Source organism: Euprymna scolopes, chromosome 41 (genome assembly GCF_053919585.1).
Source record: "Euprymna scolopes isolate OS-2025 chromosome 41, ASM5391958v1, whole genome shotgun sequence".
NCBI classification, from domain to species: Eukaryota; Metazoa; Mollusca; class Cephalopoda; order Sepiida; family Sepiolidae; genus Euprymna; species Euprymna scolopes.
The window spans coordinates 31,314,554-31,340,836 of NC_136522.1; the positions used below are offsets into that span (position 1 = coordinate 31,314,554).

Below are 26,283 nucleotides of genomic sequence, written 5' to 3' on the forward strand. Positions count from 1 at the left end.
CGACGAAGCATTTCACTGAAGAACCACGGCAACACACAGCAAACCAACAAACAATGACAGCCACGGCGCGAAGGCAACTAACAAAGCTCAGCTGACTGCACGAATAGAAACGGAACCCAACGGTCACTGTACTGATCGCCACAAACGTCAGAACCCGACTGCCTCGCACCTCCAATGGACCGATTTTTATTACTCAAGATGGCCTAGCTAATTTGCATCCCCGCGAGATCTCGCACGATCCTGCGAGATTCCGTCTCTAATAAAAGCAGGCAGGCGCCATCTTGAAACTCTTTCTTCCGCTGCCCCGACCACAGGATCAGCCACCACCCCACACGCCAGGCACACACGGACCCTCTTGCGCCGAGGGCTACGGTTAGTCTCACACTCCCCCCTGGTCTCCAGATCACATACGTGACACGGCGGACGTGGCCGTTTGATTCGAGCACTCCTGCGGAGGGTTATTGCCGGGACTTCCTCATCGGAGCTCTCAGAAGTGGCATCGGAAGCATCAGCATCAGCATTAGAGCTCGCAGTTGAGTCATCAGGTCCATGGGGCACAGGTTGGATCCATCGCTCATCGTCGGATGACTCGCTCCTTCCACTGCTCGCAGTTGAGTCACCAGGTTCGTGGGGCACGGGTTGGATCCATCGCTCATCGTCGGATGACTCGCTACTTCCACTGCTTGCCGATTGGTCAGCGCTTAGAGCGGGCCGGACATCCCTTACGTGGCGCGGAGTAACATCGACTAGTATGGCCTGTTCACTGATGACGCCGGTGACCCGCCCCCTCCAAAAGCTGCTGGTGCACCGGCCGCCGGGTGGCTTCACCCAGACGGTGTCTCCCACTTGGTACGTCCCCTGGGGTTCTCGTTGGTCGGGTAGACACACTTCAACGTCCTTGACGCGCACGTGGTAGTGATGAATCGCATCAGCGGGCGCACTGCCGCCAGTCACGGTGTCCTTAGGCGTTGTGTTGTATCTGTAAACCGCCTCCGCGATCGTACACTTCTTCCTGGCCGCGATCCTCTTCACGGTTCGGTGGCATCGCTCCGCTATGCCGTTGCCGCTCGGCACATACGCGCATCGGTGTCGAAGGCGGATCCCCCAGTTGTCCATTAAATGCCTAAATTCCCTGCTGCAGAACGCCGTGTCGTTATCCGTGAGGATCTCCTCAGGTGGCCCCCTTTCGTAGAATATGGATTCCAATTCGTGGATGACACTGGTGGAATCCTGCCTTGCCAATTGGCGCCAAATCGCGAACCTCGTTGGCCCGCAGTCTATCAGCGTGAGGAAGTGGGTTATATCCATACCCAACCGACTCCAAGTCGCGTCCACTCCCAGCTGTCCTTTCCGCCATCTGGCTGGGGCGGGATCGATGGACTGGCACGTTTGGCACTCCCTGACCACTGCGCTTACTGCGCTTTTTGGTATTGATGGTCTAGCCAACTTCACAAAGTAGTAGGTCCGTTGCACTCCGGGGTGCCCACTGTCGTGATGTATCTTCCTGATTTCGTCCTCCTCGACGGAGGCAGCACACAGAGGCAATGGCTTAGCTTCTTTCTTCATAGCCTCATACCATCTCCGTGGTACCCGAGTGAGCTTGTCGGCGAGGTTGTAGTCCAAGGTGACGAGCACTACGTCTACGGACAGGTTGTACTCCGTCACCAGTTTTTTCACAGTCTCGAGCCTCCGTCTTATCAGCATTTCGCTGGCTGCCTTGGTGCGTGCCCTGGCCTTGCTCGTGAGTGTGTCCGACACCCAGTGGTGCACGCAAAGTGAGTCAGTGTGCACACGCAGTTTCTTCACTTCCCATTGAAGTGCCAGGTTAATGCCCTTTATTACAGCGTCGAGTTCTGCCAGGTTGATATGGGCAGCATCATTCGCCGGTCGCAGCCAGCAGGCATCCTCAACTACGGCCCCATCTTTCTCCAAAACTACACCGATCGCTAGAGAACTTGCGTCCACCCACACGCTCAGTTCGTCTCCCTGCACGCACCAGTCCCCTGTGGCGGGGTCATTCTTTTTCACACTAGCGACGGTCTCCTTTAACATTCGAACCAATAGTTCGTCGGTTATCTCATCGTCCCAGCCTTTGCTGACCGCATTTGCCCTCCTTTTTATGACGCCTGTCGCTGCACGAACCCATCCGCATACTGGAAGGTTCCCCACAAGTTTCCCGCACAGGGAGAACACGGCACGTCTTGTGTAAACGTCGGGTACGTCGGGAACTGCGGTTCCACGCCTCCACTTCAGGATCCCTCGCTCCTCTTGAACGCTCAACCCCAATACGCGGGCACCATCCTCAAGCCGCTCAGAGTCCTTGCAGTTTAGACCAAACTCGGCAAGTTTGGATCTTACGCGCGAAGAGGACACGATATCTTCGTTCACGTATATATCGTCAATATACGCCGATGTTCCCTTTCTGATCCATTCTTCTTGTGACAACACGGCATTGACGATAGCCTTCATTATCTGGGGTGCTACGTTTAGCTCAAATCCGAGTCGCGTAAGACAGTATCTCTTCCCGGAAAACATCACTGTCTGGAAAGGCCACATCGCCTCGCCGATCCGGACCTGCAAGTATGCTTTTCTCAAGTCCAGTAGGGACACATTGGACCCCTGCCGGCGCCACTCTCGCAGCTTGCTGGCACAGACGTCGGCGTCCGCTGTGAACGCATCAACGTGCGCATTCAACTCACGGTAGTCCATTACCGGCCTCACCTTTGACTTGTTAGGTTGGGCAACTGCCATCAGCGGTATCAGGCCCTTGGGGGGTCCAAGTTTGTCGTAGGGGTATGGAATCAGCCAACCGTTCTTAATCCATTCACGGAGCTCGCTTTCGTATGCAGGCCTTATCTGGTCGGGCATACGGTACTCTGCCACTTTGTTTTGTAGTTTGGCCGGTTCCTTGTCTTCTGACCACCTCCAAGTGGCGGTCCACGCCTTCTTTTGGTCGTCGAATTCCGCACTGAAGTCCGGCTGGTCGACTCTTAGTGCTGCGCACACCGGGGGCCTATCCTGAAACTCTACAACGCCAGCGCGCGTTATGCGCACGCCGCCCAGGGCTTTGATGGCATCGTAGCCTAGCAACAGGTCGAAACTCAGCGGCTTTTCGCGTGTCACCAGCGCTTCGACGTTGGCCGAGTTCCCAGTTCTTGTGCGAATGTGTACCACACCCACGCCGCAACACATTCGTATTTTTCCAGTGATGGTAGTTATCCTGACGTTCTTCTTTTTCCACGCCCGACAGAAGTCCGCACACACTATGGTGCGGGAGCAACCGGAATCAAGGAGGGCTGAACATAACGTGTCATTAACTCGGACCTGAATGACAGGGAGCGCCTTGTTTATTTTCTGTTCGGGGAAGAGGTCGGCACTGGCACCTTGTCCCCGTCCCCGTTTCCCGCACAGTCTCGGGCCATGTGCCCAGTCTTGTTACAGCGGTAGCAGCGAACAGCCATCGACCGCCTTCTACAATTTCTTGCCATGTGGCCCCGCCCGTTGCATCTGTAGCAGATGACATCACCTTGCGGGCTGGGTCCCTGAGACGGTCCTTCGCCACTTGGTGGGGCCTGTGCGACGGCGACTACCGGTTCCTGCACCGTCGAGTCATCCTTCATTATTGTCCTGGCTCTGTCCACTAGGTCACAGCGGTAGTGAGGACATGGTAGAGGTTGCTCGCAGGAGCTGCTTTGCTCCAGCGGGGAGTCCTGACAGGAATTTGTAGGCTAGGGCCCTCTCGGGAAGACCGCCGAACAACACCGTCAGCTTCTTAAGTTCGGCGAGATACACGTCCACAGTTTCGCCCAAGCGTATAGACCTCGTCTCAAACTGCTCCCATGCAGTGGCGGGGTCAGTGGCGAACGCCCTGTACAACGCCGCCTTGATACTCGAGTAGTCACACTTCTCCTCAGCGCTGAGTTGCTGATATACAGCGAAGGCCCCGCCGGTCAGCCGCAGAGGAATAACGCGCTCGACATTTTTCACGCCGGACAACTGACAATGTAACTCGACCTTCTCAACCCAGCTGAGTACCGGGTCGGATCCGTCGAATTCCGGTATCAACTTTAGATCGAACCTATCCGCCATTGAAGAAAAGAAAACCAACTTCGGAGTGGGGAGGCCGAAATAGCTTGTAAGAGTATCTTGTGTAGGAGACGGTGAGACTCGTCGTGGGCGACGAAGCGTTTCACTGAAGAACCACGGCAACACACAGCAAACCAACAAACAATGACAGCCACGGCGCGAAGGCAACTAACAAAGCTCAGCTGACTGCACGAATAGAAACGGAACCCAACGGTCACTGTACTGATCGCCACAAACGTCAGAACCCGACTGCCTCGCACCTCCAATGGACCGATTTTTATTACTCAAGATGGCCTAGCTAATTTGCATCCCCGCAAGATCTCGCACGATCCTGCGAGATTCCGTCTCTAATAAAAGCAGGCAGGCGCCATCTTGAAACTCTTTCTTCCGCTGCCCCGACCACAGGATCAGCCACCACCCCACACGCCAGGCACACACGGACCCTCTTGCGCCGAGGGCTACGGTTAGTCTCACACCTGGTTACAGGAAAATGATGCGAGATGTAGTCCTTATTGAGGGTATCGACCGAGGTGGGTCAAAAAGACTCCCCTTCGGGGAGGAGGGGACCCCAATGGATATCAGAGAAGGAGGGAATGCCAGGGATCTCCTATGCTCCTTCAGAGAAGGAGAGGAATGCCTGTTTTACCTATAGATCGGAAGGAAAGAGGGTAGAGAATTACCCAATGTATTTGTCATAAAGAATACAGGAGCCACTAAAGCGGTATGAGAGGAACGTGTTCGGAGCATGCGCTTAAACATGGTATGAATGTCTCCATTATGTCTCTGAAACCAGTGGTTTTCATAGAACTAGTTGATCCCACTTAGTTCTGAAATAGGGGTTATTAGTACTCCACAACACCTCCCTTCCCGAGCTTTTCATTCCCCTGGGATGACTGTATAGCTCTTTTTCCTAGAGTTGATCTCTATCGGGTCGGTCATTTTCCTTTTCCTGGAGGACCAGCGTTGTCCGGCTGTTTGTGGTGTTACCAAGTCGAACGTGTCATATATCTGGTCCATTACTTCTTTTTGTTCAGCAGGCGGTTGTCTTTCGTTATCAGTTATACGTTTCCGAATTTGGTTTAAATGTTTCTTGTGCGTAAATCTTGGACCTTCGATAATGTAAACCATCCGCTCGATCCTTTTCTGGACCTTTCCTAGTTACCACATTATTATCATTTTTGTGTACCTGGAAAAATATCTTTTCACCAGGTAAATACCTCTCTTTAGGAACTATGGTCTTTGGCGGTTTCACCTGTTTTGGTAAAAATTACTCGAAAATCGGCCAAATTTTTCTCACGAACATTAACTCTACCGGTAACATCTTCGATGGAGTTCTTTCATTTGACGTAATTCGGTAAACATGTTGTAAAAACTATTGTAACGCCTTTTCTGAACGCGTTCCTTTAGCCTTCTTTACGGCTCTTTTAAATTTTTTACAAACTTCTCTGCCTGACTGTTCGATCGGGAATGATAGGTTGGCGTCGTTATGTGGTTAACCCGGAAATCCTTCTTTATGTCACGGGCTAAATTGTATTGAGGGCGCTTTTGCAGCCAATGCGCATCCCTTATACGACTTTACCGTGCCTTCTATATCAGTGTCTATACTCTTCCAGTAAACGTAGGACCTTATGAGGCTCTTCATTCGAGTAGCCCAAATCCTTTAGAATTTTATTTTGTAGTGTAGCTGGGATTATTACTCTTTCTTGGTAAAACAGTACCTCATTGCACACGGAATAAGCCTCCGCCGTCGATTCATCCGATTTAATTTTTTGTTTCATTTCTTTGATGAAACTATTTTCTTCAGCCTCCCTTATTATATCTTCCAAAGTGACTGGTAGTTCCTTGATCGTATTACACAGTATTTGTGTATAGTCCTTTTCACTTTGTAGTGACGCTATTACTGTGTCTTCTAGCGGTTCTCTTGATTTTGGGATTAATCGCGACAATCCGTCTGCGTGACTTAACTTCGCAGATGTAAGAAATTCCATATTGCAATCGTAATTCAGTAGAATGGTCCTCCATCTTTGCAGTCTGTTGGCTGTGTAAGTCGGCAGACCTTTTTTTAGAGCCAAAGATCGTTATAAGCGGCTTATGGTCAGTTTGCAATTTAAACTTACGACCGTGTAAAAATCGGTGGAATTTTGTAACCCCGAATATGATCCCCAATGCTTTCTTTTCGATTTGGGAGTAATTCTTCTCGGCAGGAATGAAGTTCTTGACGCATGCATGATCGATCGGCTTAGTGGATCCATCAGGCAGCTTGTGTAGAATGCACGCCCCAATCTCATAAGAACTTGCGTCAGTTGCGACAATAATCTCTTGTTTCGGATTGAAATGAGTCAGGGATAAATCTAACGTTAATACATTTTTTAATTTCTTAAACGCTGCTTGGCACTCAGGCGTCCAGTCCCATTTTTGTCTTTTTTAATAGTGCACGACGTAATTCATGCATGTTCTTGGTAAACGAATAAGAATATCGTCCAGATAGCTTATTGCGAAATCCAAACCGCTTAGCAAATTATCAATTACCTGTTGGAAAATTGCAGGTGCTACTTTTATACCAAATGCTAATCTATTGATTTTATAAAGTCCTTTGTGCGTTGAGATAAACAAAAGTTTCGAGCTATTTTCCTCTCCTAGTATTTGTAGGTATGCCTAGCTTAAGTCTGTTTTGGAAAAATATTTTCCGCCATTAAACTTAGCGAATATTTCGTCTGGGTTTGGTAGCGGGTAGTGGTGATCCTTGAGAACCGTATTTAATCCGATCGAAAAGCCCGCGCATACCCTAATCTCTTGAGATTTTTTTTTATGTATACGGTGGGGGCTGCCCACTCACTATAGTTAATAGGGGAAAAAATTCCAGTGTTTACTAGATTTTCGAATTCTTTTTCAATTTTTTCCCTCGAAGCGAACGGTACGCTCTATGGCTTTTTGAATATTAGTTTTGCTTCGTCCAGCAATTCGAATCTCACTTTATTTTTGTGCAGCATCTAAACTTTTCGGAGAAAACACTTGGGAAAGATTTTTGAGATCTTTTTTGAGTTTGTCGGCTTCTACCGTTAGGTTGTCAACTTTGTGACAAAAATCACGCATTGACGAGTCCCATAATTCAAATTTCTGAATCCAATCGGTCCCGAATAAGTTCGTTGCTTTCCTTAGAACGAAAGCTTTTAGCTTTTTTGTCGTTCTTTTTAGTGACACATTAATAACTACCCCATCCTCAAAATTTATTTTTTTCACCAGTTACCGATCTTGCGCATTTATTCGTCTTTTTCATCGTGGGCTTTCCTATTCTTTTCCACGTGTGAAAATTTATAATTGATAAATCCGACCCTGAATCGAACTGCAATTTTACTTCTTTATTTCTGATTCACACCGTAACATATTTCCTTATGTTCTCTGTTGGTGAAGGGTCCATTTTTGCAGTGTTTACGTAGCTTTTTTTTTTGCTACTTTTGCTCTGCAATATGAGGCCTTGTGTCATGCTCGCTTGCATAGGTCATATGGTTTTGTTGCTCTAAATGTATTTTTTTCAATTCCAATATTTGTTCATTCATTTCTTTCCTATCTCTTTCCTGTTTTTCCTCGAAAGATTTCATTAAATCTAACTGCTTTTCCAATATTTGTTCGTTCATTTCTTTCTTTTCTCTTCCTCGGTTTTCTTCGAGATATTTTATTAAATTTAACTGTTTATCTTCGTTTTGTATTGCCAATTGTTTCTCTTCGTTTTTCTTTCTGTATTACCAATTACCCCTATCTGAACATTTTTTCAAGTTCTAATTGTTGACTTTGTTGAAATCTCACCATTTCCCCAATTTTTTTTTTTTGCAAACTCATCCATTTTGATTTTTTTGGACGGTATGGAATTACTTAATATGACAAAACAATCCAATTCGTTGATTTACTGTTCCTATAGTATCAACTCTATAGAAAAAAACCCTTTACAAAATTCGTACCTGATTATTTAACGAATATTTCTTTCATATATTAATTTCATAGTGTGGCAATTTGTCTAAAAAATAATTTGGCGTTTGGATTTATACAGAAAGCAGTAGAGTTCGTTTGTCATTTTGCAATTGTCGTAACGTGTTTGTACTGGGTTCAGTTCCTTGTTGATCCTACACCTTTTTTCCTCTTTTTTCTTTACAAAGAAAAAGTTACTTATGTGTAAAAGAGAGTTTATAGCATTTATTAAATATTGCCTATTCTTTTTGATCTCTGTGCGAAAAAGAATGTCCTTTTCTTGTTAACACTTTATTTGTCGTGCTTAGCAAAATCATTTCACAAATGAAAGAAACTACAAGTAGTGTGAAGTGTATAAAATATAATATGTATTCATCATAAAGAATACAGGAGCCACTAAAGTGGTATGAGAGGAACGTGTTCGTAGAATACGGTTAAACATGGTATGAATGTCTCCATTTAGTCTCTGAAACCAGTGGTATTCATAGGACTGGTTGATTCCACTTAGTTCTGAATTAGGGGTGATTAGTACCCCACAACATATATAAAGAGAGAAAGAAATAGATTGTGTGTGAGAAACATTGATGGACATATAAACTCTTTTCAGTTTTTCTTTGTTTTATTTTTCATTATTAATTCCTAGTTGTCACATTTTTCATTATTAATTCCTAGTTGTCACATTTCTCATTATTAATTCCTAGTTGTCACATTTTTCATTATTAATTCCTAGTTGTCACATTTTTCATTATTAATTCCTTGTCACATTTTTCATTATTAATTCCTAGTTGTCACATTTTTCATTATTAATTCCTTGTCACATTTTTTATTATTAATTCCTAGTTGTCACATTTTTCATTATTAATTCCTAGTTGTCACATTTTTCATTATTAATTCCTAGTTGTCACATTTTTCATTATTAATTCCTAGTTGTCACATTTTTCATTATTAATTCCTAGTTGTCACATTTTTCATTATTAATTCCTAGTTGTCACATTTTTCATTATTAATTCCTTGTCACATTTTTTATTATTAATTCCTAGTTGTCACATTTTTCATTATTAATTCCTAGTTGTCACATTTTTCATTATTAATTCCTAGTTGTCACATTTTTCATTATTAATTCCTTGTCACATTTTTCATTATTAATTCCTAGTTGTCACATTAGTTGTCACATTCTTTATAACCTCTTTAATATAGAATAGGCTGTTTATGAAAAGTCAAATTAAGTTGCAGAATTAATACATAATGCAATGTTCCATATTGTATGTTCAATGTTTTTCTAACAGCCTACTGAAATATGTCTGCTTGTGAAGATATAAATATATTTTTATTCCCTTCTTTACCTTTGGCTGTTGAGTTGATCGCGTTGATATAGGTTCTAACTTGGAAGTTAAAAGGTTAATGAGTTCGAATAGTGCAACTCGCAGAACCGTCATTCTCCCTACTGATGATTTCCTCCAAAAGATGAAACACATATAATATATACAACTCTTTTGCTTTTCTTACTAATTAGCTATCTTACTACTTCATGCTCTAATATATTTCCTTGTTTAACTGCATAATACTGTTTTATTTACGACATTGGTCCCTGTTTGGGATTTCAGTATTGGTCTGAAAGAGATAACTAGAATTTACTAAATAAAGTTTGTTCATTTATTTTCATACAGAAATTTATGACAATAAAAGCAACATAACTTCAAAGAACTGTAAGAAAAGAAAGATTTTTAAAACAAGAATGAAAATAATACAAAAGAATAGGAATTTTTATGAAATAAAATTGAGACGCGACGATTTTTTCTTTTTTACTCTTTTAAAAATTAAAACAAATATTATTGTTTAAAAGAAAAGTTAGCCGTGACTAATTCATGTAAACTATAATATTTTTTCAGTGGCTTGCTTTTTTATTAATTTTCTTTTAAAATATAGCCTTTAATATAAAAAAAGACGAAAACTGCGATGAAGACTTGTAATTTTTATCAAAGTTTTTTTATTTAAGAAAGAAAGCCTCGACTTTTTTAATGTAACAAATTTTATAACATTAGTAACAAAAATGTAATATTTAACATTACAAAATATATGCGACAGAGGAATTGTAATTTTTTATTAAACAAAACATTTAATTAAATAATGATAAAACAATTTAAAAGTAAAAGCTGCGAGAATATTTTAAAAATGTAATACAGTTTGCATCAATAAAAAGTAGTCACGTTTAAGTTTCTTTAATAAAAAATCCTTTTTCAATGCTATTTGTTTTAAAGAAATAGTTACTCTTTTTTGCGTACAATTCCTCGAATTTGCACTGGCTTTAAATACCCCCACCTGGATTATTTTGCGGATGAGGAGACTTTGTTTAAATATAAAAAATCTTTTTATAAAATTATTGTTCAAGACATATTGTCTATTTAAATAAAACATAGTTTCCGAAATGATCGTACAAACTATTGATTTTATTTGTTTTTTTTCCTTTTGAAACTGATTTTCAATTCAAAAATTATGAATCATTTAATCAATATTAAAATAGCTCTAGGATACCCATACCTATAGAGCTTATTATATATCTACATTACAATGAGCACTGTTTTTTTCTTTTAATAGTATTAGTACGTTTACTAATATATTAAAGTAAACTCTGCTCATTAGACTCTAGGTCTAATTCCCCCAATATATATATATATATATATATATATATATATATATATATATATATATATATATATACTAGCTGTAGCCTGCCACGCGTTGCTGTGGCTTAATTTGGTGTAATGGAAAATTCTGATAAAAAGAGAAAATGCATGTTTCTTATATTCTTAGTACAGCAATCCACTCCAAAAAGTAAAAAAAAAAGTCGAAAATGAAAAAAGATGGTACTCTTGCAGAATTGGATCCTGATCCTCGGGATTACCGTCAATCATGGCTTGGGCTCGACCAACAATGAGTGGATGAAGCTGAACGTAGCAAAAATGTTGAAACGCTAAATTTTTTTTTCTGTATACAAAAATGTGAGTTAGTAATTAATATTTGAGTGATAGGGGGGGGTTTATACACACAGATTTGAAACAGTTGTCCAAAAACAAATAAATGAAAGCAAAGGTAAGGTAAGTTACGTTTCTGCCTAACTGGATAATTGTTTAGTGTTTCTATGTAATGTAAAATGTTTAATCAGCTGGAAAAACAAATGGTTGCAGACTCTGTTGAATACGTTAAGTTTGGGAAAGTAAGTTGAAAACTAAAAACTATACAATACAGTGTCAAAAACCCACAGAATATATGTTACCATGACATAGGCTGACATAATCGGTGGGTTTGTGACAGTATTTTGTATAGCTTTTTAGTTTTAACTCACTTTCTCAAACTTAACGTAATCAACAGTGTCCACCACCATTTGTATATTTCAAATACACCGATAAACACTGTTTTTCGAGCCGACTAAACGTTACATTAAATGAAAAGGGTTTGTATTACTAAACACAGATACAAAGAAGTTGTCAAAAAATAAATATATAACAAATAAATTTTATCAAAGGCAAGAAAAGTAAATGTTCTACCTAACCGGATAAGATTGTAGTGTTTTAATGTAATGTATAATGTTTAATCGGTTCAAAAACATGCAGTGTTTATCGGTATATTTGAAAAATACAAATGGCAGCAGACTGTATCGAACACGTTAAGTTTGGGGAAATTTTGGGAAAATAAGTTTAAACTAAAAAAACTATACAAAATACTGTTAGGAACTCACTCAATATATATTACTGTGACGTAGGCTGACATATAATCAGTGGTTTTAAACTTTTGCTCGATACAGGTGACGACTTTTAAGAGTCCCTTTTAGTGATTATCTGGTTTGAGGATATTATGCAACTAAATGGCAAATCTGCCCCTAAAATCCGGTATTATTTTATTTTAAGGCCCGTCTCATGGTCGTATATAACGAAATATTTTATTGTCGATTTCAGTGTAAAAAAAAAAAAAATCTGCACATGCTAATAGCTAATAGTTACGTAATAATGACTCAGTATAAGTAAAGATAAAAAGAACGCAAACACATCTAAAATATTATTGATGGGAAAATAGAACTAATAAAAAATTAAGAGCGTGAGGCGACATGAGCCGAGTAGAATAGAAGAAATGAGAAGATGGTATGAAACAATTTAATCAGATATAGCAGTATTAACATATGCGGATGAATTTATTTAGTTTACTTACAATATTACATTAAATTTAGAAGATGTAAGAATCTTTAACGGTGAAGACATCCAGTTAGTGTAAATACATTTCTTATTGCTGGTTGTTTTTGTTTTACGGCATATCAACCCTTTTCAGATTATTTAATGCTGAATCCAATACATACACACATACACACACACGCACACACATGTGAAAAAATCACAGATCTTGACCCACACGCATTCACTCACGCACAACACACAACCCTCGCCTTAATATACAATCACACACTGACACACACATACACACACATCAAAAAAGAAAGAAAATCAACAAAACCATAAAAACATGTCCCAAATAAACCCAAAAACCCCTCCATCCACCAAAGGAACTTAACTCTAACTGATTGAACTTTTGACCAGCTCACCGATTATTGGTGGCAAAAAGTCTGAGATTCACATTTCTCTGAAAAACACAATCGATGTTGCCAGAGAAAAATGTTTTCCAAAAAGACATTACCTTAAAAAAACTTTATATAAAAATATCTGAAGAGAGCTGAACAAGGCTTGAAACGCGTTATAAAAATATTTAAAAATATTACAAAATGATAAAAGTCTGAAAAACAAACAATTGTTGATGGCTACACTCTTTTAAATATACATTTTTTCTGTCGTTGGAACAACACAGCAATCACTTTATATATATATATATATATATATATATATATATATATATATATATGTGTGTGTGTGTGTGTGTGTGTGTGTGTGTGTGTACGGAATAATAACATACACACTCTTGTCCTCGTGGGATCACCGAAGTTAAGCAATGATGAGCCTGGCTAGTGCCAGATGGGTGACCATTGGGAATAGCAGACGGTGTGTGCTATCCGCTTATCTCGGCATTGTTTCTAGTTGTTCTGATATTTCTACTTGTTAAAGGTTACTCTCCACTGGTACTTACGATTGCAGACTCAGGAGAGGTTTGGTTTGAGATTGCGCAACTCTTGCCACAATAATTTTATGCGTAAGTCACAACATCATTAGTAATGTAGTACTCATGTAACGTGTGTACAGTCATACATGGACAAAAAAAATAAAACAAATATATCCGACTCATTTTTTTTTCTGTTTTAACACAAGTCGTTTATTATCGTAACTTTTCAAATAATGACTGCTTTTTTTTTACTTTTCATTTCCTCTACTATGAGATTAACAAAACCCAGCTGTATCGACACCAGCTTAAAAGTCTCTCGTTGGCATTATGGGGCAACGTGGTGTCCTTTTTTCTTGTCATGCAAGCTTGCGCACACTTGCTAATTTGCATAGTCCTCAAATGGCTGCTGCTGTTAATACTTTTGCTAGTCATCTACCCTTCCCCTGCTGCTGATATTGTCACACGCGTTCATACACGCTCTGTTACACTCATCGAAATTGATGGACGAACATTATATATATATATATATATATATATATATATATATATATATTATTCCTGATAAGATGAAACACTAGTGTCTGCAGATATTAAAAAATAATTATAGTAATAATTATGTCTTCCCCTTTAAAACTGGGTTCTTATTCTTGAATACTTTACATTTAAATGAAAAAAAGTTGGTCACAGCCCACGTACACAGATCGTATTATTATAATCATATGGTCACTCTCAACCTCCTAGAATGGCAGTTATCCTTTATATTCTCGTCGCAGTTTACGTTGGTTGAGAGTTTGTTCTTTGCTAATGGAGTCAGAAAGGCCGAGTTCAAATCTCCCGATCAGGGGTAATCTTGACTCTCTGAACTGATAATTTTCGAAAGGATAAAATGCTAGTGTCTGTGTTACATAAGAAGGGCTGACTAGATAAGTGAAAATGATATTAGGAAAAGGCTAGAATCGAACCCTGTAGGCAAGTGGATAATTGAAATCCTAGGAATGCCAGTCCATTGTTAATTCTTTTAGAAATAACTAAATATTTTTTATGTCAGAGATAGAGCAATTGTCCATTATTTTAGAAATAATTGGATGTTAAAAATATCAATTAAAAGAATGGACAATAACAAAGTTGAAAATGTAATGTAACAAATATGTTAAATAATACAATTTAATTTACGGATTTCCTTTATTCATCAGATGTGTGTAAATACATGTGCAAGGGCACGGATTAATTGAAACGTTATAAAGTCACATTGGGAGTACACGTCTGGCGTCATAAACAAAGGAGATTCTTAATATATTGAGATGGGGTTCGAAGTTAGTCAGTTAATCAGAGAATCAGAGAGTCACACTGACAGCCAAAGAGAAAGGGTCAGACTGGGAGATGATGCCCTTAGAGCCGAAGGGTAGAAGAGTAGACCATGTAGTTACACAAGCTATAATTCCTGACATCATCAATCGGCTGGCTGATGAAATCACTATCTATATATTGTAACTGTTTGTCTTCGTGCAGTCATTTCAACTGAAAGGTAATGTGTTTGTCTATCATCATCTTTAATAACTTGATATTATATGGAAAAATGCGTGCATGAAAAGTAATATTCTTAAGATTTTATTAAACCTGGAAAAGTAAAGGACAAGAAATTCAACCTGGAAAAGTAAAGAACAAGATATTCTATTAAAGTAAAAAATAAGAATTTTCTAGACTTAAAATATTGCAGTTAAAAATAAAATTTGAATATTGATAAATATTTTATTTATTATTTGCATATGTTGTTGTTTATTGTTGAGTTAGAAAGGGTGCCAGTCGCTGGATTGAACTTATTTCCCCCCTATTATTTGCATATATTTATGTAGTGAAAATTGTTTGAATAAAATTAATTCATTAGTTTGTTAGTTAGTAGATGGAATTAATAATTTTATAATTTACATAAAAATGAATTAAGTGATCCTAATTATGATATAATAAAATTGTTAATTTTTATGTAAATTATAAAATTATTAATTCCATCTACTAACTAACTAACTAATGAATTAATTTTATTCAAACAATTTTCACTACATAAATATATGCAAATAATAGGGGGGAAATAAGTTCAATCCAGCGACTGACACCCTTTCTAACTCAACAATAAACAACATATGCAAATAATAAATAAAATATTTATCAATATTCAAATTTTATTTTTAGCTGCAATATTTTAAGTCTAGAAAATTCTTATTTTTTACTTTACTAGAATATATTGTTCTTTACTTTTCCAGGTTGAATTTCTTGTCCTTTATTTTTCTAGGTTTAATAAAATCTTAAGAATATTACTTTTCATGCGCGCATTTTTCCATATAATCCATGATTTTTCCAGGCATTGCTATTGTATTAATATATAAATTTATAATATTTATTAATGATTGTCAAAAAAAAATTAGCTCTCAAACACACATTTATGCAATATTTATTATTCAATCACAGTAGTTCCGAGCCAGGGTCTCTACCGAGACTGCGGTTCATGAATTCGTGATCTGTATAGAGCATAAACTAACAAAAAAGAAGATGACACTCGGTGTCTTTTTAGATATCGTTGGAGCTTTTGACAACATACCCTTCAGTAGTATGTTCAAGTCGCTACGAGAACTCAATGTGCCACCAGTACTCATCCGATGGATTGAGTATATGGTGAGGCACAGAACAGTTCAAGTAGAACTACTGAGGGCAACTGTTAAAAGAGAAGTAGTTAAATGAAACCCCCAAAGTGGGATTTTATCACCTTTACTATGGAACTGTATGCTGAATCCTCTTTTAAAGGAGTTTAAAAATAGGAATATTTATGCCCAGGCTGATGCTGATGACATCGCAGTGCTGGTCGCGGGTTCAAAAGCATCATTGGTCAGACGCATTGCCAAAATGGCATTAAATATTCCTAATAAATGGTCTAATCGAAATGAATTAGAATTCAGTAGCCGTAAAACAGAAATGGTCTTGTTTCCATATAAAAGGAATTGCCAACTTGGTGATCTTTTTCTGAGTGGACAGAAATTGAAACTTTCGCAGGAGGCAAGGCTGTTAGGGGTAATCCTGGACAGTAAGCTAACCAGGAAAAGCCACATAGAAAAGATTTCCTCCAAGGCGACTGCAGCCCTTATGCAATGCAAACAAATTGTGGGGAAAACCTGGCCAGTTAACCCGCATGTAATGAGGTGGATATACATTGCTATGGTATGTCCCATTTTGTCATATGCATGTGTTTCCTAGATCCGTGGGACAGAGAAACTGTACTTGAGGAAGAAACTCCAGAAGGTACAAAGACTTGCTTGTTTAATGACTTCTTCAGCATATCCGAGCACACCTACTGGAGCATTGGAGATGTTGTTGAATATCCCTCCGATTAAAGAATTCCTGAAGGCAGAAGCGATGCAGGGATCCTATAGAATAGATCTCATGGGTCTGTGGTGGTCAAGATCTGTTGGGACTACTGGAAAAACAAAGAGTCACGTGGATTTGTGTAATGAGGCTAGGAAGGAACTACTGCTCTTGCATGTGCCGGGTGACCTTATGACTAAAACCAGATCATTTGAAAAGCATTTCACATGTATAGTTTATGACAGAACAGGCGCAAGAGATTACGAAAAAGAGCTGGAAAGCAACGTAATCAAATGCTATACTGATGGATCTAAAATGAATGATAAGATTGGTGCGAGTGTTTATTTAGAATACTCAAACCACCTCACCTGTCAAAAATCTTATTATCTTGGTAAACTGAGGACGGTCTTCCAGGCAGAAGTCTTCACCATACAGGTATCATCGGATACAACACCAAACACCAGTCATGAGCTGGCACCATTGGATGTGGTACCAAACACCACCCCCGCCTTCACCGAAGAGCAGGATCTCATACCTAAGTCTGACAAGTCAGCTCTAACATTCGGTAAGCATCACGACAAAAACTGAAGAAGAAGGAGAGATAGCGCATGTTTAAGGCTTTTGAATCTGAGGTTCTGATCATGGAAGAGGTTCAGCAACAGGAAATAGCTATCAGGCAGCTATTAAAGCATTGGAGAATAGTACGGTAAGATCTCAAACCGTACTGTGCTGCATTGAAAATCTAAACCATCTAGGAAAAGAAAACCGCATATCTATTTCATAAGGAGAGTTAAAAAAAAATTAGTTATTAAAAAAAAGTTCGGTTTTTTAATTATAAAAAAAACGATACACGGGATTGAACCTAAAATCTTTCCACCAACCCCCGGTACTCTAACCGTTACGCTAACATGTCACATTGGCAAAATCGCAGTAAAAAATATTTATATACAAAAAAAAGTTATGCAAAATAAAAAAAAAGCGTTAGTCACTTATGTATGTACTTACTCTCCTGTTTGTGAACCCACATATTTTGTTGTAACTTTTTTTCTACTGAACCAATTTTCGAGATTTTTTTTCAAAATGTAGCTAATGAGGTGTTCTATCCAACTATATAAGCTGTTTGCAATTTGGTTGCGAACGGAATTAGTGGTGGGGGTTTGAATGTGTCTCGATTCATTCAATTTCGGACTTAAGCATATATTCAACCACTACCGTGGTTGAATGATAACATCCTTTCAAATCTTAATTGTCTGTCCCCTCCTCCATCATCAGTAATGATTCCCCTCCCCTTATTTAAGAGAACTGTATTACACATTCTTTCAATAATGAATTCGCATCACTCTCAGTTCCGTATTCTCATCATCTCTCTCAGTATTCTCATCATTGTTGTTATCTCATGTCCAGGTAACCTAACTCTTAAATGTCAAGTGTTTTGACCAAAAATTGGCGGAGGTGTTTGGTAGAGTCTGTAAAGGTCATCTCTTTCAACTTTGGCGTCTTGGTAGCCACATTTTCGCCCGAAAACCGACTAAAAAGCAGAATATCCCTTAGGTAGAATTTCAAATGTTTAGACGCAAAATTGGCTGAATAGTTTGCTAGAAACCGCAAAGTTCAAATCTTTTGAATTTTGACCTCTTGACAGCCAAATTTCTGGCCGACAACCGATTAAAAAGAATTTTCCCAAATATCATTACCCCTTATATCAAATCTAGAGTCTGTAGACTTAAAACTGACATAGTAGTTTGGTAGCGAAATTTACACACAGACACACACCCACACACAGACAATTTCACTTTTATAGATATATAGATATATCTATAATTTTTACTATAAGTTTTAAGTATTACATATTTTATATTTCTTTGTATATCTACTGTACTCTTTCTTCTGGTTTTCTACCCTGAATTTTGTTTTTATTTTGGTTACGTGTGAGTATGGCGATGTGTGTATATTTGTACTCATATGCATGTATATGCTTATAATTTTGCTTTTATATATGTGTAAGTGTATTGCTGAACTTATTTGCTTCCACATATGCTCGCCTTAAGATTTTTTACCCCCCCCCCATCCTTCTAGTTTTATTTTTCTTCGCTTTATTCTCTCTTTTGATATTCTTGTCTGTTTATCTGGTTCGGTTTCTTACGTTTACGTTAAAAGAGAGTTTTGCAACATTTTAGATTTTTCCGGGCCAAATGCGAATGGACAGGAAACAGTACAAATAAAAAATGTAATATGGTGTTATGAGTATAGTGAAAAGTACATAGTAATGATCCTCCTTTGATCCCGAGCAACGTCAGATTTTCTTGCTAGTCTATACGAAAATGAAAGATATGTGTTTGTGTTTGACTCACCTAAACATCTACTGGAATTCGATCTGGGCAGACTGCTTAATGGGGGCTTGCAATTGGTGCAATTACGTTGGTCTATATCGGAATATGTACCGCCGGGGCAATCCACACATCCGGTTACGATTGCTTTCGTACCTGCAGGACATTTTTCTGGAAGCGAAAAGAGAATGCGAAAATAAAGTAAAACAAAAAGATAAACAAAAATTCAGTTCAGCCCGGATTTGCTCGGGCCCTATGTATTGTTCATATCTTGTCCTACGTGTGAATACAACTTATGTAAGATTTAAATTATTTAGACAAAAATTTGTCTGAGTAATTTCGTAGAGCCGGAAGAGGTGAATTTTTAAAAAGCTTTGAGTCCAATTTTGACCCCTTAACGTTTATTTTTACGGGCATAAATCCAATTATAAAGTTTGATCCATGTCCAAGTAACCCACATTCAAAATTTCAAGTGTTTAGACTCAAAGTTGGAGGAGGAGTTTGGTAGAGTTCTCGAAGGTCAAATCGTTGAACTTTGACCCCTTGACAGCCCAATTTCTGGCCGAAAACTGTTTAAAATATTTTCCCAAATCTCAATACTCCTTATGTCAAATCTCGAGTCTGTAGACTGAAAATTGACAGAGTTATTTGATAGGGAAATACACACGCACATACACAGACACACACACAGACACACACAGACACACACACACATTTTCACTTTTATATAAATACTAGCAGTTCCGCCCTATGTACTGTTCATAACTTTATGTGCATATGTCTATATTAAAAAGTGTGAATATGTACGGTAATGCCTTTCTATATAATAGGCTTCCTTAACTACCGTAGAGAAAAGTTGGTAGAGACCACAGACGTCAATTTTTAAAAAACTTTGACTCCTTAAAATTTATTGTTTTGAGCTCAAATTAAATTAAAATGTTTGACCCATGTCAAAGTAAGCTATATCTAAAATTTAAAGTGTTTGGACCCAAAATTATTTGGTAGAGTCTGAAAAGGTCAACTATGTAAACTTTAACCTCTTGCCAGCGAAATTTTCGCCCAACAACTGATTAAAGAAAACTGCATGTCTGGATATCTTTTGTGTAAAATTTCAAATGTTAGACCTAAAATTGGTTTAATAGTTTGCTAGAGACTGCAAAGGTAAAATCTTTAAAACTTTGACCATATTTGGAAGGCAAATTTTCAGCAAAAAAGCAAAAAAACGATTAAAAAGCTTGCCCTATGTCTGAATACACTTTATGTAAAATTTCAAATGTTTAAACCAAAGATTGGCTGAGTAATTTGTTAGAGATAGCAGAGGTCAATTTAAAAAAAAACTTTGACTCTAATTATGACCTTTTGACATTTATTGTTTTGGGTTCAAATCAATATATAACGGTAGATCCATGTTCAAGGAATCTATATCTAAAATTTCTAGTGCTTAGACCCACAATTGGCAGAAGAGTTTTGTAGAGTTCTCAAAGATCAAATCGTTGAACTTTGACCCCTTAACAGCCAAATTTCTGCCCGAAAACCGAATAAAAAGAGTTTCCAAAATTTCAAAACCCATTATATCAAATCTAAAGTTAGTAGACCGAAAATTGACAGAGTTATTTGGTACAGAAGTGCACACACACACACACACACACACACACACACACACACACACATACACACATTTTCACTTATATATATATATATATTTATTATGTGTATATGTCTATATATGTCAATATATATATTGTATGAATATATATATATATATATTATATGCATAGTCTAAAGAGCAGAGTGTATTTTAATGTAATATTAAAATTACTAATTTAATTAAAATACAGGGAAAGAAAAAGTGCTTATTTTAATTTAGATATATAATAAGCTCGATAGGTAAATATCCTAGAGCTAATCTAATATTCAGTAATGTGATTGATAATTTAAAATTCAAATTAGAATTAAATTAAAATTAATGCTAGGTTTATTTATGGTGTCTTTTACATATATTAAAAACCCTTCCCAATACTTTGCTGATGAGGAAACTTTGTTTGTTAAAAACACTATATGTAAAAATTATTGCCCGTAGCTTAATGTCTACCGCAATAAAAACATTGTTTTCCGAAACGATCGTACAAATTATTGATTTTGTTGTTGTTCCTTCTTATGAAACGGATTTTTAATTTAATTCTAATTTGAATTTTAAATTATCAATCACATTACTGAATATATATTATATGCATATATATATATATGTGTGTGTGTGTGTGTGTGTGTGTGTGTATTATGTGGATCTATACAGATGTATAGATATAGATAAATACAATAGTCCAAATAATCCAAATAAAAATCTTGTATTAATATCTCATTTCAAATAATACCATGTAATTTTGCATAGGTCCATTTAAGTATAAATTTGATAAATATGGATCCTATCGATAGGAATTTGAAACTTTTTTCACAAAAAAATACTAGATAAGGTATGTTTAAAAAGGATGTGTCCTCTATAGTATCAGATCCGACCGAATGGTTAATTGTAGGCATAGACCGATTCATACCATCCAAAAAATTCCAACAAAAATCTAGCAGCCAGCCATGGTTCTCCCAGAATGTGCTGCTGCCATCACGCACAGAAATCACTTTTTCCATAGCTACCAACGTAATTGATGCACTGAGACTAAAGCTGCTTTCAGGACTGCCAGCAACCATTATAAAAGAGAAATAAAAAATGCAAGAGAGCTATATGCTCAGTTCGTTAAATCCAAAGTAGCTGAACAGCAGCTTGGTTACCAGCAGCTTTGGCAAATAGCAAACAGGATCCTAAACAGAAGCGTGCATTCTATCCCAACCATCATCAATGGACCTGAGTCATTTCGTCAGCATCAGATAAGGCCAAACTATTTGCAAAGAACTTTGCAGCTAATTCTACGCTATGCGACCAAGGCTATCAACTCCCTGTATTTCCTCCTATAATAGACAACACACTATGCAACATACAAATATCTGTGCGTAAGGTTGCCAAGCTAATCAAGAACATTGATTCCAGTAAAGCAACTGGTCCTGACGGCATTCCAATTATAGTGTTAAAAAAGCTTCGACCAGAACTTGCCTCCATACTTACAAAACTGTTTAAGTGTTGCCTTAAGGAGAAGTTCTCATCAATATGTATTTAAGAATTCAGGTTATAAGTCATCTCCCTCTCAGTACAGACCAATGAGTCTCCTGTGTGTCATAAGTAAGTTGCTCGAATCCATATTAAATAGAGTAGTAGTCAACAAGCTCAACAGAAATAACCTTAGTGACATGCAATATGGTTTCCGTTCTGCCAGACCTTCGATAAGGTATGGCATAAAGGCCTACTTCACAAGATTTCCAGCTACGGTATATCTGGAAATGTTTTCTTAATCATGAAATCATTTCTCTCTGATAGGCTCATAAGAGTAGTGGTTAATGGGCAGAAATCAGAGGCCCACCGTATTAATGCTGGAGTCCCTCAGGGGTCCATCCTGGGCCAACTCTCTTCCTGATCTACATCAATGATCTCCCAAAACACATACTTAAATCATTTGTTGATATCTATGCTGATGACACGACCATCTATGGCAACACATTTAAAGCTGTAAATGATATCTCACTAATGATGCAATTCTCTATCTATATAAAAGCCAAGTACGTCTAAGGATGGAGTACTGCTGCCACATCTGGGCAGGAGCTGCTAAAAACAGCTTATCCTGCCTTGACAGAGTACAACATAGACTCCGTGGCTTAGTGGGGCATGCCCCTTTCTCTTCCCTGTAATCTCTCTCCCACAGAAGAGACGTTGTGAGCCTGTCTTTGTTTTATCATTACTTCCACGGCAAGTGCTCATCTGAGCTCCAATCTTTGGTCCCCCCTCGCTTTCACGATAAACACCCGTCTAGCTGAAACCATTGTCACAAATTTTCCCCACTCTTTATCTATGCCAAAACCAAAATGTAGATTCCATGAACAAAGCTTCTTTCTTAGAAGTGCACGCCTGTGAAACTCTCTTCCTTTTGCCTGTTTCCCACGTGACTACAACTTGGATGTCTTCAAGTCCAACATAAACAAATTCCTGATGAACCGCTCCCTTAAGTAAGACACTTTATCAAATCCCCAATACTAACGATTACTATGATACTATCCCATTGATTACTGTACACACAATAACCTTTATCCCCGAGTGGCTTCCGGGCCTTGATAAGCGGGTACCACCATATAAAAAAAAATCATAATTTCTTTGAACGAAAGATCAGAAGAGAGAGAATTGGAGAGAACTTGGTCGTTTACTGTCTTAGATGTGCTACCGTAAATGGTAGTGTCGTCAGCATAAATGTCTACAAATGATGTAAGGATGTGATTTGGAAGATCATTAATGTAGATCAGGAAAAGAGTTGGGCCCAGGATGGACCCCTGAGGGACACCGGCATTAATACTGTGAGCTTCTGAGTTTTGCCCCTCAACTACTACTCTTATGAACTCTTATGAACCTATCAGAAAGAAATGATTTAATAATTGAGAAGACTTTTCCAGCTGTACCATAGCTAGCGATCTTATGAAGTAAACCTTTATGCCATACCCTATCAAAGGCTTTAGATATGTCAAGAGCAATTGCCCTAGAAAGATTGCCACCGTCGAGAGATTTGCTAATCCTATGCGATATAACTGTAAGCACATCTGCTGTAGATCTAGCAGAACGGAAACCATATTGAGTGTCACTAAGAAGGTTATTTTGTTGAGATGGTTGATTACTTCTGTATTTAACACAGATTCTAGCAACTTACTCATGACGCACAGGAGACTTATTGGCCTGTACTGAGAGGGGGATGAGCGATCACCTGAATTCTTAAATACAGGGCATACTGATGAGATTTTCCAGGGAGATGGGAAACTATTCTCCTTAAGACAACGTTTAAACAGTTTTGTAAGTATGGGCGCTAGTTCAGGTTGAAGTTTTTTGAGTACTATAATTGGAATACCGTCAGGGCCAGTTGCTTTACTGGAATCAAGGTTTTTGATTAGCTTGGCAACATCACGTATAGATATACGTATATCACATAGCATGTTTTCTGATACAGAATTGTTTTCTGAATAATATTAAAAATTATTAATAATATTTACATTTAATAATAGTATTTATACTGTAGTAATACTATCTATAATTTAGCAAAATTATTTAAATTCAGTAACAGTATTTATAATTTAGTAATAACATTAAAACTAAGTAATAGTATTTATAATTTAGTAATAACATTTAAATTTTGTAATATTTATTATTTAGTAATAGCATTTATAATGAAGTAATAATATTTATAAATTAGCTATAATATTTATATTTAGTAATATTATTTATAATATATTAAAATATTTATAATTTAGCAATAATATTTAAATTTAGTAATATTATTTATAATTTAGTAATAATATTTATAATTTAGTAATAATACTTTTAATTAAGTAATAACATTTATAATTTAGTAATATTATTTAAATTTGTATAAATATTTATAATTTAGTTATAATAATAAATAGTAATAATTTAGTATAGTTAAGTAACAATAATTATTATTTGGTAAAATATTTGTAATTTAATAATAATATTTATAATTTAGTAATAATATTATTATAAAGTAAACGTAATTAAATTTAGAAATACCATTTATTATTTAGTAATAGTATTAAAAGTTTGGTATTACTATTTTAATGTTGTAAAAATATTTATAATCTAGTAATAATATTCATAAGTTAGTAATAATATTATAATTAACTAATAGCATTTATAATTTAGTAATACTATTTATAATTAGGTAATAATATTTATAATTAAGTAAAAACATTTATAATTTAGTAATAATATTTATAATTTAGTAATAATATTTATAATTTAGTTATAATATCAAAATTAAGTAGTAATATTTATGATTTAGAAATAATATTTATTATCAAGCACTAAGGTTATTTATTTAGTAATAATATTTATAATTTAGTAATAATATCTATAATCACATAAAACATCTCTAAGTAATAATATTTAAATTTAGAAAATAATATTTATAATTAAGTAATAATATTTATAATTTAGTAAATACATTTAAAATTTAGTAATAATATTTATAATTTAGTAACAATATTTATAATAATGTAATATAATTTTTATTTAATAATAATATTTATAATTTCGTAGTGACATTTATAATTTAGTAATAATATTTAAAATTTAGTAATAATATTTATAATTTTGTAATTATATTTATAATTAGGTAATAATACGTATAATTTAGTAAACACATTTTAAATTTAGTAATAATATTTATAATTTAGTAATAATATTAAAATTAAGTAATAGTAGTTATGATTTAGTAATAATATTTAATATCAAGCACAAACTTTTTTATTTAGTAATAATATTTATAATTTAATAATAATATTTATAATTTAGTAAAAACATTTCTGACTTAGTAACAATATTTAAATTTAAAAAATAATATTTATGATTAAGTAATAATATTTATAATTTAGTAAAAATATTACAAATTTAGTAATAATATTTATAATTTAGTAATGATATATATAATAATGTAATATCATTATTAATTTAGTAATAATATTTATAATTTCGTAGTAACATTCATAATTTAGCAATAATATTTATAATTTAGTGATAATATTTATAATTTTGTAATTTTATTTATAATTAGGTAATAATACATATAATTTAGTAAAATATTTTTAATTTAATAATAATATTTATAAATTAGTAATAATATTTATAAAATAGTAATAACCTCGCTATATTAGTAAAATTATTGACATTACGTAATAATATTTATAATTAAGTAATATCACTTATAATTTAATAATAACATTGAAAGGTTAGTAATAATATTTATAATTTAGTAAAAAAGATATAATATATAATATCATTTTTTATTTAGTAATAATATTTATAATTTCGTAATAACATTTTAAATTTAGTAATAATATTCATAATTTAGTAATAACAGTGAACATTTAGTAATAACAGTGAACATTTAGTAATAAGTTATTAATTAGTAATAATATTTATAATTTAGTAATACTGTTAAAATAACATTTTCTACTTTGAAAAAATATTTAAATTTAGTAATTATATATATATAATTTAGAAATAATACTTATGATTTAGTAATATTTTTTAGTTATAAGATTTTTAATTTCGTAATAAAAGTTAATATCGTAATAATATTTATAATTTAGTAATAATATTTAAATTTAGTAATTACATTTATAATTTAGTAATAATATTTATTATATATTAATGATATTTATAATTTAGTAGTAATATTTGAATATAAAAATAACATTTTTGATGTAGTAATAATATTTAAATTTAGTAATAATATATATTATTAGAAATAATATTTATAATTTAGAAATACCATTCTTAATTAATTCAAGAGTAATATTT

General features: G+C 35.9%; 1 protein-coding gene across 1 annotated transcript in view; it reads right to left on the bottom strand.

The window, feature by feature from the left end:
• The window catches only part of LOC145266649 (cysteine repeat modular protein A-like), a 110,060-nt gene that overhangs the window by 15,323 nt on the left and 68,454 nt on the right, over positions 1–26,283 (bottom strand). Inside the window, exon 13 of the mRNA XM_080122575.1 lies at positions 18,852–18,998. Within this exon, the coding sequence (XP_079978701.1) occupies positions 18,852–18,998 (147 nt within the window). The remainder of the gene's footprint in view (positions 1–18,851; positions 18,999–26,283) is intronic.